At 38.4% G+C, this 13,203-nt stretch overlaps 1 protein-coding gene across 1 annotated transcript in view; it reads left to right on the top strand.

Annotated features, from left to right (window-relative positions):
- LOC123307354 (Bardet-Biedl syndrome 4 protein) overlaps positions 1 to 13,203 on the top strand; it is a 78,709-nt gene that overhangs the window by 48,016 nt on the left and 17,490 nt on the right. The window contains exon 8 of the mRNA XM_044889632.1: positions 344 to 515. Coding sequence (XP_044745567.1) covers positions 344 to 515 — 172 coding nt within the window. The remainder of the gene's footprint in view (positions 1 to 343; positions 516 to 13,203) is intronic.

Raw genomic sequence — 13,203 nt, 5'->3', positions numbered from 1 at the left:
AGGTTACGAACAAAATTTTTATGTTATAAATAGTTACTGAATTTCATTTCTCTATGCTCACTGAGTGAGCTCCTAGAGTAACATTGTGATTTTTCTTCATTTTTCTTGAGGTGAAAACTAAAATTTTGGACAAATTGTTACCAATGAGTGACTGAATAATTCAAAAAATTATTTCCATTTTCGAAAAAATGGGTGCTAACTTCACAGACACGTCAAACTCTGTCAACTTGGTGAAAAACATAATTGTTGATGTTCCTTAGGAACTGTCCTAATTCTTTGAACACTCATCATTTCTTGTATAAAATTATTCAACTAAGTTTCCACACTTCCTATTTCCTTCTAGTCGATGAGCTGTCTGAAACGAGCTCTTTGGATGGCACCTTTGAACTGGAAAATTTTGTTCAACCTTGGCCTAGTTCACCTGTCCATTCATCAACAAGCTTCTGCCTTCAACTTCTTATGTGCGGCTGTGAACCTAAGACCAGATGCTGCAGGAGTTTTCAACGCCTTAGGATGTAAGTGTTTCTCAAATTCAAAGTACATATGTATCAGATTGTTAATAATTTTTTTTTACTTCAAATGGTTAAATTTTCTTCAAAAATTGCTACTATCAGCATTAGGATTTGATCATCAACTCTATAAATATATTCTTTTGATACAAAGCATTACAATCTTTAACAGCAAACAATAATTATATCATGTGTATGAGATGCAGTTTAAGCAGAGGTTAGCGAAAGCGGGGTGCCATATAATTTGGTGTATGATACAAGATCTTAGGGAAAAACCTCAATAAAAAATCCCTTTCTCGCCGTGAGGGTAGTGGATTGTAATTGTTCACGAAATAAGCTGAAATATTCCATATTGAAGGGCATCTCGCACTGCAAAAATTGATTCTTTCTCCAACAAAAAGGAAAATCCAGAAAGCTTTCTCCTAGATACCAGAAACTTTTATCCGAAATAGAGAGAAAACAAAAGCAGAAAAGGGTGGAATAATGAAATTAGATTCAATATGTCAGATGGACCTAAAATTGACAACCCAATTCAAAGAAGATTCCTAAACTGCATGTATAGCTCTAAAACCATCCTGAAATTTATAAATCGGACAATGATTAACCAGATGATTTATGATTTCTTCTTGTTCCCCGCATTCACAACTAGGGCTTTCAACTGAATTCCACCTGAAAAGCATACTATTGCAACGTTCGTGACGTAACGTACGATTCAGAATACACCATATTTTCCTGGGAAGATCAAAACCAGGAACTCTATTCGAGGGATCACTAACTAATTCTTTATTGAAAATATTGCACCTATTCCATTCATACTGCCAAAGGTCTTTGTCCTTTATATTCGAATTAAGAAAAGAGTTGGACAATAAAGGTTTATGCGACTTCAGTCTTGGAATGGTATTTTCGGGAATATAGGATAGAATTGGGAACGAGTCGGGATAGGATTGGAATTTATTCCAGGAATTTATAACCGCAGTCTGTCTACGAATATAAGGCGGTACAATGTTTAAAAGAACTGGTAACCATTGAATAGATGAAGATCTAATAGTTCCAGTTATAGTTCTCATGGAAAGATTCAGCTGTGCATCTATTTTTTGCACATATGAGCACTATTAACCCAAACGGGGCAACAATATTCAGCAGACAAAAAAACCAAAGCTAGGACTGCTGTTCGAAGAATGGTTGCATCAGCGCTCCATGAAGTACCAGCTAGTTTATGCAGGATATTATCCTAGTTCTTAACTTCAGACGCAAATTTTCGAAATGGGCTTTGAAATTTAGCGAGGAATTCAGCATAACTCCTAGATATTTCGGATTGAAGTTATGTTTTATGAACGAAATTCCTATAGGTAGAGTAGGTACCTATAGGTTATGGAACAGTGGACGCTGGATGAATATATACGATATATTCATCTTCCGAATTATTTATTTATTTATTTATTTATTTATTTTAACGGACATGCCAATTTACGAATTATTATCATTATTACCATCAATTACAAACAGCGAAGCCAATTTTCCAATAAGATATACAATATTTCAAAAATTAACAAGAAAACAAACAAAAAATGTTGAAATCTACAAAAAAAAACATTATAGGAAAAGCAACAAGAACAGTTGACAAGTTCAAATAGCTTCAAAATATCTTTTAAGACTAAAAATAGATATCTGAAAAAGATCAATCTCCGATGCATTTGCCCCTTTTATCGCTCGTGCAATCGGATTATTCATGGCAGAATTATAACAGAATCACATGGAAATTCCGTTTCTTGCAGTGACGGCTCCTGCCCTTCAGGTTCAGAATGTTATTTCAACATTCCTCCTTCTACACTAACATCATCTGGTGACAGGATGAAAAGTTTGTTTCAAGTTACTAAATACTCCACTTGATTCAACAATAGTCATAAAAAAAATAGGATTGGTAATTCGAAAGGTTTTCGATGATATATCGAATTTGGGTCACCCTGTATACTTAACATTTTCTCACATAAAAACAATCGCAATTTAAAATGGTAATCGACCTGTCCGAGAATACTTACAAAATAAAATGTTCTTGATTAACTGAGTTTATTTTATTTGCTTATTTGCGTTTCTACACGCAAGTAATTACTATGAATTGCAACTTTCTAGTCCGATAGAAGAAAGGGAACTTACGAATTTCAAACTGTTTGGCTGATTTACTGCCAAATATTCATTCTCTGTATATTAGTCTCATTAATTTACACTTAACAGTATTGGAATTATGGGGATTCCAAAAATATTTCACTTTCTTGGAATCGTTGATGGGTAAGTTTTATTATAAAGAAATTTCACTAATCAAACCCTAGTTTAAGTGAATTCCATCGGGTATTGATTTTTGATCATATTTGAAATTTTATTCGTCAACAAAAACTATTTCTCGGAATAAGTCGTCGGCATAATTATAAAATATGACAATTTATAATCAACGCACCAACTCAGAGTGTTCTAGTTACAAATTATAATAGCTGACAAATATTTATAGTCTACTGAACATAAAGGTTAGGTTATACTCGAATCAGTGATCAATAATGGAGGAGTTCCCTACATCTTGGCCAACCTAGAAAAAGGTCTACCAACGGGGAATAATTGCTTCCTAACGAAACCTACTTCATTCATTCCGCAATGATCAAATATATTTATGAAATTCTACCGAGCTTTCTAGAGTTTACTGTTAAAGAGAAAAAAAGATTTTCATAACCTCGATTGCTGATTAGTTGAAATTTATGTTGGTGTTACTACTTCTTGTGACAACTGACATGTTCCGTTGGCAATTGTCAAGAAGGAAAAAGTAATCTGTTAGGTTAGGTTAGGTTAGGTTATATCATAGGGTACTCTAACAATTTGTCAAAATCAGCTGATTGTTCGTTACCGTGGGGCACACAAAGCTTTTTATTATCACCATATAGAGACATTTTTGAAAAAGCTATAGTCTTAACACTCTAATCTAACGTCGGGAATAACATTTTTTCCAAAAACATGCACAAAACACAATACTCGACCAAAACAGCACGCGAATCAATGGAGGGAAAAGCTAGTGTGCCCCACGGCAACGAACGCTTAGCTGGATTTTGACAAATCGTTAGAGTTCTCTATAGACATAATAGTATTATTAAGTCTAAGGTTCAAGCAAAGATTATGCAAATAACCAAAACTTTGCACATAGCATAACCATAAATGGCGTAAATGGTCACAGATTACTCTTTTACTTCTTTCTTCTTTATCTGTAAAAATGACATTTGCCAATGAAATATGTCAATTGTCACAAGAAGTAGTGACCAACATAAATTTCAACCAATCAGCAATCGAGGTTATGAAAATCTTTTTTCTTTTCAACAGTAAACTCTGGAAAGCTCGGTAGAATTTCATAAATATATTTGATCATTGCGGAAAGAATGAAGTAGATTTCGTTAGAAAGCAATCATTCCCCGTTGGTAGACCTTTTTCCAGGTTGGCCAACATGTGGGGAACTCCTCCATTCATTCCACCATATTCTACGATCGAAAATATTGTAACCAGTCCGGCCCTTGCGGTCGGACCTTTCGAGAACCAGAGCGGTGGAGAGCTTCCAGAAAGGTTCGCGAAGGTACCTGAATGTTTCCGGCGCCTATATAAGCCCAGCGGAGGAGCAGGTAGACAAGTACAAGTACAAGTACAGTAACAGTGCAAGCGACGAGTGGAAATAAATAGTTGTGTCATAGTTAGTTTGTGAGTTATAAATGTATTAAGTGTAAATAAATAATTTTAATAAGTTGGACGTTTTAATTAAGCGAAGAAAACGTTACATTGGTGTCAAGTGTGCGGTTCAACATCGCTCGAATTAAATAAATAATTTTGGATATTTGGAGTTCATGCCAGTGACCACAAGACTGCAGAACACGATGGAGACTCAAGCGGTAATGGACTTTTTGAGAAAATTAATTCGATAAAGTGGACGAGAGATTCGATATAGTGAGTGGAAAATTTGACGAAGTTGATGAAAAGTTGATAGATTCCTCGAAAAGAATGTCAAACAGAACAGATATTTTGGCTTCAACACCCTACAGCACAGCGAAAGCGGAAAATGACGGCGAAGGTAGTAGAATGAAGATCAAGCCTCCAACTTTTGATGGAAAAATACCCTGGTCGACATATCAGAAACAGTTTGAAGCTGCTGCGCTGGCGAACAATTGGAACGATAACGAAAAAGCCACGGCATTAATAATAGCTCTACGAGGAGAGGCACTTAACATTCTGCAAACGATTCCGGAGGGTCAACAAGCCTGTTACGAAGTTCTTACATCGAAACTTCAGATGAGATATGGTGATGCTCATTTACAACAAGTATACCATGCACAAATAAAGAATCGAGTGCAGAAAACAGGGGAAAATCTCCAAGAGTTTGAAGCTGATGTGGCGAGATTAGTCAGGCTGGCTTATCCATCTGCTCCAGATAGCTTCCTGGAACAGCTATCAATCCAGACATTCGTGGACGGGATAAAGGATAGCGAAATACAACAAGCCCTGAGACTGGCCCGCCCTGGAACCATAGATGATGCCTTAGCCCAGGCTTTGGAAATAGAGGCAGCGAAGCAAGCGTCGCATAGAGGACACCTTCGTGTAAGACAAGTCCAAGAAACAGACCGATCTATTGAGGACATTGTCAGAGAAGAAATCCGCAGAATATCACAAACTAGGAAAAAGGATACTGTGTGCTGGAACTGCAACAAAAGTGGGCATTTCAAGCGAAACTGTCCAGAATTGGAAAAAGAGTCGCAGCAGGGAAACTAAAAGGGCCAAAAGGGGTCGGTGATAAGGGGCATAAATCGACCCAAGCCAAAAATGCCCCCGAAGTGATAATCCGAGGAATAATGTCTAAGGATTTATCAAGCATAGTTATCCCTGGAAAGATAAATGATCGAAATGTGAAAATACTGGTAGACACTGGCTCGACCAAAACCATTGTGCGTCCAGAAATTGCTGAAGGATTGGAGATTCGCCCAGTTAGGATCAAACTTCGAACTGCGTCTGGACAAGAAATACCGACTTATGGATCGATCGTCTCCACTATTGAATTAGGAAACACATCAGTTAGCCACGAAGTTCTGGTAGCTGGAATCACGGAAGAAGTTATTCTGGGATTGGACCTTGTTAAGAAGCTTGGATGCCAATTGGATATGAAGAGTGAAGTACTTCGGCTAGGAAGTGAAGAGATTCCATTCAATGATGTGGAGGACAAGATATATCGGATTCGACTGACCGAGGACATCACGTTGCCAGGGCGAATTGAAGGCATAGTGACTGGTAGATGTGACGATGTAACGAGGAGTGGCTGCGTGAGAGTAATTGAGCCCTCTGACGATACAACCTTAGCTAAAGGACTACTACTTGGAAAGACCTTGGTAAGGGTAAGAGACAGCATTCCCATCCGATTGCTAAATGTCAACATGTTTCCAGTCACCCTGAAGAAGGATACCTTGATTGGACGTGGTGTACCTGTGTACCATATTTCGGGTGGGATAAGTACTGCAGAAGTCTCAAAATCGCAAAGCAATTCTGAAGAACTGGTGTCCCTCCTCACTTCAAAATGTCAAGAGCTCGACCGATACCAACTACTCGAAGTGAGAAAATTGGTTCAAACGTTCTCCGACGTTTTTGCTACGGACGGAAAAGCAGGGAAGACTGATGTTGTGCAGCATAAAATCAATACTGGTGATGCACAACCTATCCGACAGCATCCTAGACGTCTTCCTCTGGCAAAAAGGGAGGAAGCTGAAAGGATTATTGAAGACATGGCGAGAGAAGGTGTAATCGAACCGTCAGATAGCCCCTGGACATCGCCCGTAGTATTAGTGAAGAAGAAGGATGGAACCACTAGATTCTGCGTAGACTACAGGCAGCTCAATCAGGCGACGAAAAAGGACAGCTATCCCTTACCGAGAATTGACGATACCCTGGACACACTCTCGGGATCACGTTGGTTTTCCACTTTGGATCTGAAGAGTGGATATTGGCAGGTTGGCTTGGATCCAAAAGACAAAGAAAAGACTGCCTTCAGTATTGGAACGGGTCTGTGGCAGTTTAAAGTTATGCCTTTCGGTCTATGCAATGCTCCTGCCACATTTGAACGTCTGATGGAGACAATATTGAGAGGGCTCTCCTGGAAAACTTGTCTGGTGTATCTGGATGATGTGATAGTAGTGGGAAAATCATTTCAAGATCACTTACGCAACCTATCCGAGGTTTTCCAGCGACTTCGTGATGCCAACTTAAAGCTAAGTCCTAAAAAATGTAATCTGTTTCGAACAGAAGTGAAATATTTAGGACACGTAGTTTCACGTAGAGGTGTCAAGGTTAATCCGGATAAGATCAAGGCACTGCAGGAATGGCCTATACCGAAAGACAAGAGTGAGTTGCGGAGTTTCTTAGGCCTTTGCACTTATTATAGAAGATTTGTATTTGGTTTTGCCAACGTTGCCAAGCCGCTGACGAAATTGATGGAAGATGGACAGGAGTACATATGGTCCGATGATTGCACTGAAGCCTTCGAACGATTGAAAAAGGCTCTGGTCACAGCTCCAGTTCTGAGTTACGCAAGGGCTGAAGGTAAATTTGTGCTCGACACCGACGCCAGTAATACAGCCATTGGCGGCGTTCTATCGCAAGTCCAGGATGGACAGGAAAGAGTCATCGGGTACTTCAGCAAGGTGTTGTCCAAACCAGAACGGAATTATTGCGTGACCAGGAGAGAACTTTTAGTAGTCATCAAGTCCGTAGAACATTTCTACAAATATTTGTACGGTAGGAAATTCTTACTAAGAACGGACCATGCTGCTTTGAAATGGCTCCTGAGTTTTAAGAACCCGGAAGGACAAGTGGCTAGATGGATTGAGAGGCTGCAAGAGTATGACTTTGACACTGAACACAGAGCGGGGACTAGCCATCGCAATGCAGACGCGTTATCAAGAAGACCTTGTCCCGAGAATTGCAGCCATTGTTCGCGTCTGGAAGAAAAGATTGATTTGAGGCGGACCACCATAATCGAAGACGACTGGCTACCTGAAGAAATTCAAAGAGCACAAGAGGAAGATAACGACTTGAAAGTAATCCTGTGTTGGAAGAAGAGCGGTAGACGACCTACTTGGGAAGAAGTATCCAGACTGAGCCAGAATATAAAGTCGTATTGGGCACAATGGGAAACTCTGAAGATTGATGGAGGTCTTCTGAAACGTTGTTGGGAAAATGAAGATGGAACTGAGCAGAGACTTCAGTTGATTGTGCCGAAGAGCCGTGTGACAGACATTCTGACCAGACTACATAACGGAACTTCAGGTGGACATTTCGGGATAGCCAAGACATTGGAAAAAGTCAGGCAGCGATTCTATTGGCCAAATTGTAAGAGGGACGTTAAAGATTGGTGTAGAAGATGCAAGGTTTGCGCTGCTGCTAACGGACCTAATGGTAGAGGAAAAGCACCAATGAAGCAATATAAAGTCGGATCTCCCATGGAACGAGTAGCTATCGACATCGCTGGCCCCTTTCCCGAAACAGACCATGGAAACAAGTACATTTTGGTAGCGATGGACTATTTCACGAAATGGGTGGAAGCCTACGGTATTCCTAATCAAGAGGCAAGTACGGTAGCTGATAAATTGGTCAGAGAATTCTTCTGCAGATTTGGAATACCTCTGGAGCTGCATTGTGATCAAGGCCGAAATTTTGAGTCGAAGTTATTCCAAGAAGTATGCAGCAAATTGGGGATTCATAAAACAAGGACTACACCTCTTCATCCACAATCAGACGGCATGGTCGAACGAATGAATCGGACCATGGGAAAACATCTAGCCAAAGTAGTGTCTGATCACCAGCGGGATTGGGATGAATATTTACATCTATTCACCATGGCATATAGATCTTCGGTTCAAGAATCTACCAAGGAAACTCCATCCAGTATAATGTTCGGCCGAGAAATAAGGCTGCCTTGCGACTTAGAGTTTGGATGTAAGCCTGGAGAAGACGTAGCTGGGGAGGACTACGTTAGTAAATTAAGGAACAAGCTGGATTACATTCATGACAAGGTACGCAATCAAATGCAGCAAGCAAGTGACCGAATGAAAATGCGCTACGACATCAAGGCTATTGAAGGTGGATTCACCACTGGAGATCTGGTGTGGCTACATAATCCACAAAGGAGGAAAGGTTTTTCACCAAAGCTGCAGAGACAGTGGGAGGGACCGTATGAAATAATCAAGAGGATAAATGACGTAGTTTACCGGATAAGGAAGCTCCCCAGAGGAAAACCAAAGGTTGTTCATTTCAACCGATTAGCCCCGTACGCGCAGGACAAAGAAGAGGTACGTCTTGTGGAAGCCCCGATGCAAGGTAGCAGCGATTACCAGAAGTTTATGGATTGTTATGGTGAGACACGCGTTGCACGGTTCGGCGTTACAGAGGAAGTACATCAAGATCTCTTTACCGTGTCTGAGGAATACTCTCTCGCTCATTGCGTAGCGGAGGACCTTCGTATGAGCAAAGGAATAGCCAGAGTATTCAGAAATAAATTTGGACGTCAGGAACAACTATTGCGACAGCAGCCAAGAATCGGGAAAGTTTTGAAATTGAAGGCTGAAGGTCGGTTCATTTATTACTTAGTCACAAAGCAACATTCCTATCAGAAGCCAACCTATCAGAATCTATGGACGGCACTGCATAGCTTGAAAGAAGACCTTTAACGCTTTGGGGTTAGGAAATTAGCTGTTCCCAAGCTCGGTTGTGGATTGGACCAGCTAAATTGGCGAGTTGTGCGAAGCATGCTGGAGGTGGTATTTCAGGGGACTGGTATACGGATCCTGGTGTGCAGTTTCAACCCAAAGCAGGCCAGGGAGCCTGGAAAAACTGTGGAGTGCTACTTCCATCAGAATGGCTACTGTAGGAATGGTGATGAGTGCAAGTTTCGCCACGGACCTCGGAGGAATTCACTAAATCTGTTCTGGGACAGAACAGGCTTAAGGAGGGGACAGTGTAACCAGTCCGGCCCTTGCGGTCGGACCTTTCGAGAACCAGAGCGGTCGAGAGCTTCCAGAAAGGTTCGCGAAGGTACCTGAATGTTTCCGGCGGTATAAGCCCAGCGGAGGAGCAGGTAGACAAGTACAAGTACAGTAACAGTGCAAGCGACGAGTGGAAATAAATAGTTGTGTCATAGTTAGTTTGTGAGTTATAAATGTATTAAGTGTAAATAAATAATTTTAATAAGTTGGACGTTTTAATTAAGCGAAGAAAACGTTACAATATTGAGGCAGTTTCAAATAATTATATTCGAAATTGTTTCCGGTCGGAGCTACAGCAAAAAAAAAATTTATCAATGGATGGATTCTTTTCATTTTCCTACTACAACATCAAGAAACTTGATATCTGGTTTGACTCTTGCTATTTATAGGAGCCCAAAACTATCAATCCTTATGGGGAAGTAGTACAAACGATTCGAGATCAAGACGACCGACATTGATTGCTTAACCTGTGTGTTGCAGTTTTTTTGTCAGTGTTCCACCTCATTTGCTGCTTAGTTAAATTCAAGGATACAGAAATGCGAGAAGCAACCAATATCTGAGGACAGTATTTGTGAGATTTCATTCTTCTGAATTTTCACATTTTCGATATCACTTTTATTTACTTAGGTAATTATTGTGTAATATCGAATAGAATGGAAAAATTTTGCCCCTATTTTTGATATTTTGTCTAAAAATTCAACTTTTAAAAAACTCCCTACACTTTTCATGAAGATGTGACAAAATGATGAAGCATGTCATACCAAAAATATTTTATTTTGGCAATAAAAATATATTGCTACAGCAACTAGACAGGGTTATAAAACACAGATCTGCAGAGAGGTACGTCATACCAAAATGCTCAATTTGTTTTATGATTTAGATGATATAAAACTGGTTCTTACAGACAAAGGCAATTAAAAATAAAATTTCCTGTAAAAACAGAGTCTCCTGAAATTGAGTTATTCAGATATCAAGCTTTAACAAATTCCAATAGGAATCACACTATAAATCGAAAATATCCTACCGAACATTTCACTGGATATTATTATAAAAATTCGATTCCCTCAGGAGGGTAGAGAAATCTACATTAACATTAGGTACAGTAATTTGCCAACTGGATATCAATCTTCCAGCGACCTCTAGTATCTTCCTCAGGACTATAATACCATTCACGGTGAACGCACTGAGAGTTCCAATATTATTCACTACCGCATTGAATAAATACACTATGGTGTCCCAGTTATCAACAGCGACGGCGTACAATCTGGATGCTACCTCAGCCTTCAGTCTGATGAAACTTTCCGCCAGTTTCAATATTTCAACTTGCGGTTTGATAATGCTGGATGGAGAGAAGGTACCACCACTTTCCAAAGAAACTCCAACATTGGAAGAAGAGGCTATTGGATATGCTGGGGCCTTGAGAGATGGGAGTAAATCAGGTTGTCCGTACATTACTGGTGGAGGTAGATAATTGGAGGTTAGCTGGTCAGGTCGACCAACAAAATTGACATCGTCGTTTATTATCATATCCCATATATTACCCTCAACTGTTTGTGAATGGGCCGCACGGAGCGTGAGCATCAGAATCTGGAAGGAAATTAAAATGAGTTTGCAGAAATTATTTGGGTGCAAAGGGGAATTCTCCCCAATTTGGGTAATCACTGCATATGCAAGTTTAAACTGAATAATTATGTGTTTTATTCATGAATTCTTCAAATTCACCTCGGAAACTATTCAAAACCAACCTTCAAATATGGGGTTTTAAAATTAAAATCGCTTTGTTTCAAGTTCACGATGGCAACAGCGCCTACTAGAAAATAAAAAGAACAATGGCTTGTTTATGAAATAACAGCTCTTAATTTACAGCCATCATAAGGCGCGTACTCACTGGCGAGCCTCAACAGCAACTGGCCATAAAAATCCCATAAAATTTAACGACCTTCCTCGTTCGTCGCAGACTTCATAGACAGCCATCTTTGTCTATCTCATCAAGATAACGTATTTGTTTTCCTTTATTATCAACGCATATTTCAGTCGACGTTGCCAGCTTGTACAATTGACACAAGACGCTTTAAATTTTAAATACCCATTTTTATTCTTCATTTTTAGGTACTTTTTTTTTGGGGAAACGGTTGAAATGGTTATTTCAAAATGTGACGTTTCAAGGATATTTCATAAAAAATACATCATTTTTATCAGAAGGAGTATTCCCAATTTTGATAACATATTTGGTTTGGTATGTTTTTTTTTTTTGGGAAACCGGATTTCGTTTAATTTTTCTGTGATCATTCTTTGTTTGACAAGATATTCTTGAAGGTATCGATTAAAATTCAAAAGAGGTATTGAAACACTTTATGATAGATCTAATTTGATGTCATCTACACCCGAAATTAGAAGTAATGAAATTGACTTAAAATTTCTTAGGGATAATCAATACGTGACAGATTTTAATGAATAAACAATATTAAATTCAGAAAGAAAAATGTCTAACCAAAACCATAATAATGATTAGGGACAACCAACAAACCGTCAAGAACAACCAAATTTATTGAACGTAATTTCTTATGTTAATGGTAATCAGAAAAAATAAAAAGAATCGGTTCCAAATTCAACATAAGAATTGTTTTTATAATACAAAATGAATTCAAATCTAGATTAACAAAAACGAAACCTTTGAATGAAAAATAAAAATCAAAAAAATTTTATTCAAATTATTCCGTAGAAATAAGAAAACGAGAACATAAAAATAATATCAAAAATAGACAAATTAATTGATCACAGATCGCAGATCGAGTTTGTTCTAATACAAGAGACCACATGATGGATGAAAATAACACTAAACTTTTAATGACAGAACCGGATAATTATACACGAAAGATTAAAGAGTCTAAAGTATTTTGTTGGATTAAAATAATAACTTGGCCAATGGTTCGGTAGGAATAGATCATATTTGGATTAATTCAATGAAAAGGAATTATCATACGGTAATTTAATTAAATGGATCAACGTTTCTATGCATTGTCTGTTTCTATGTATTTACAATTAATGTCAAATAAAAGCTACAATGGATGAGTTCAAGGAACGTTTGCCAACCTTGTAAATAATAATAGAAATAACTCTTTCGATGGGAACGTATTTTTTTTAATTATATTTTTGCCTTTCGGCTGCTTTCATCATTTTAAAATCCTTGGAATGTCCAAGGCTCTCAAATGCAAGTGATATAAAAGAAAATTTATATTGAATTTTCAAGGTGAGTTTTGACATTATGTAGGCTTTTTTTTCGTGTTTAACACTGTTTGTATCCGAAATGTACAGGGTTTTTATGTGAAGTAAACTTGTTTCAGTATTTTCCTGCTTTATTTTTAAATGACTCTGTATGAAGTAGATAATGTAGGCATATTTGAAGAAGAGTAGGTACACAAAATATGAATCTAGTTATTACTCACCATAAAATAAATCACACACTTCATCATCACGCTTGAGTATCGAAAAACGCTGTGGTGAATATAGTTGAACTGAAGAACTCCTTCAATTCACGAAATATTTATTGTATTCATGACCGGTGGTTAAAGGTTGCATGATGACTTTAATTGGGTATAAAGTAGTAACCCATTGACAAATGAGTATTCATCGGAAATAAGCAGGTGATC

The sequence above is a fragment of the Coccinella septempunctata genome, chromosome 2, assembly GCF_907165205.1.
Source record: "Coccinella septempunctata chromosome 2, icCocSept1.1, whole genome shotgun sequence".
Taxonomy (NCBI): Eukaryota; Metazoa; Arthropoda; class Insecta; order Coleoptera; family Coccinellidae; genus Coccinella; species Coccinella septempunctata.
Note: the sequence above shows the minus strand (reverse complement) of the source record. Positions and strands in the feature narration are given on the sequence as shown.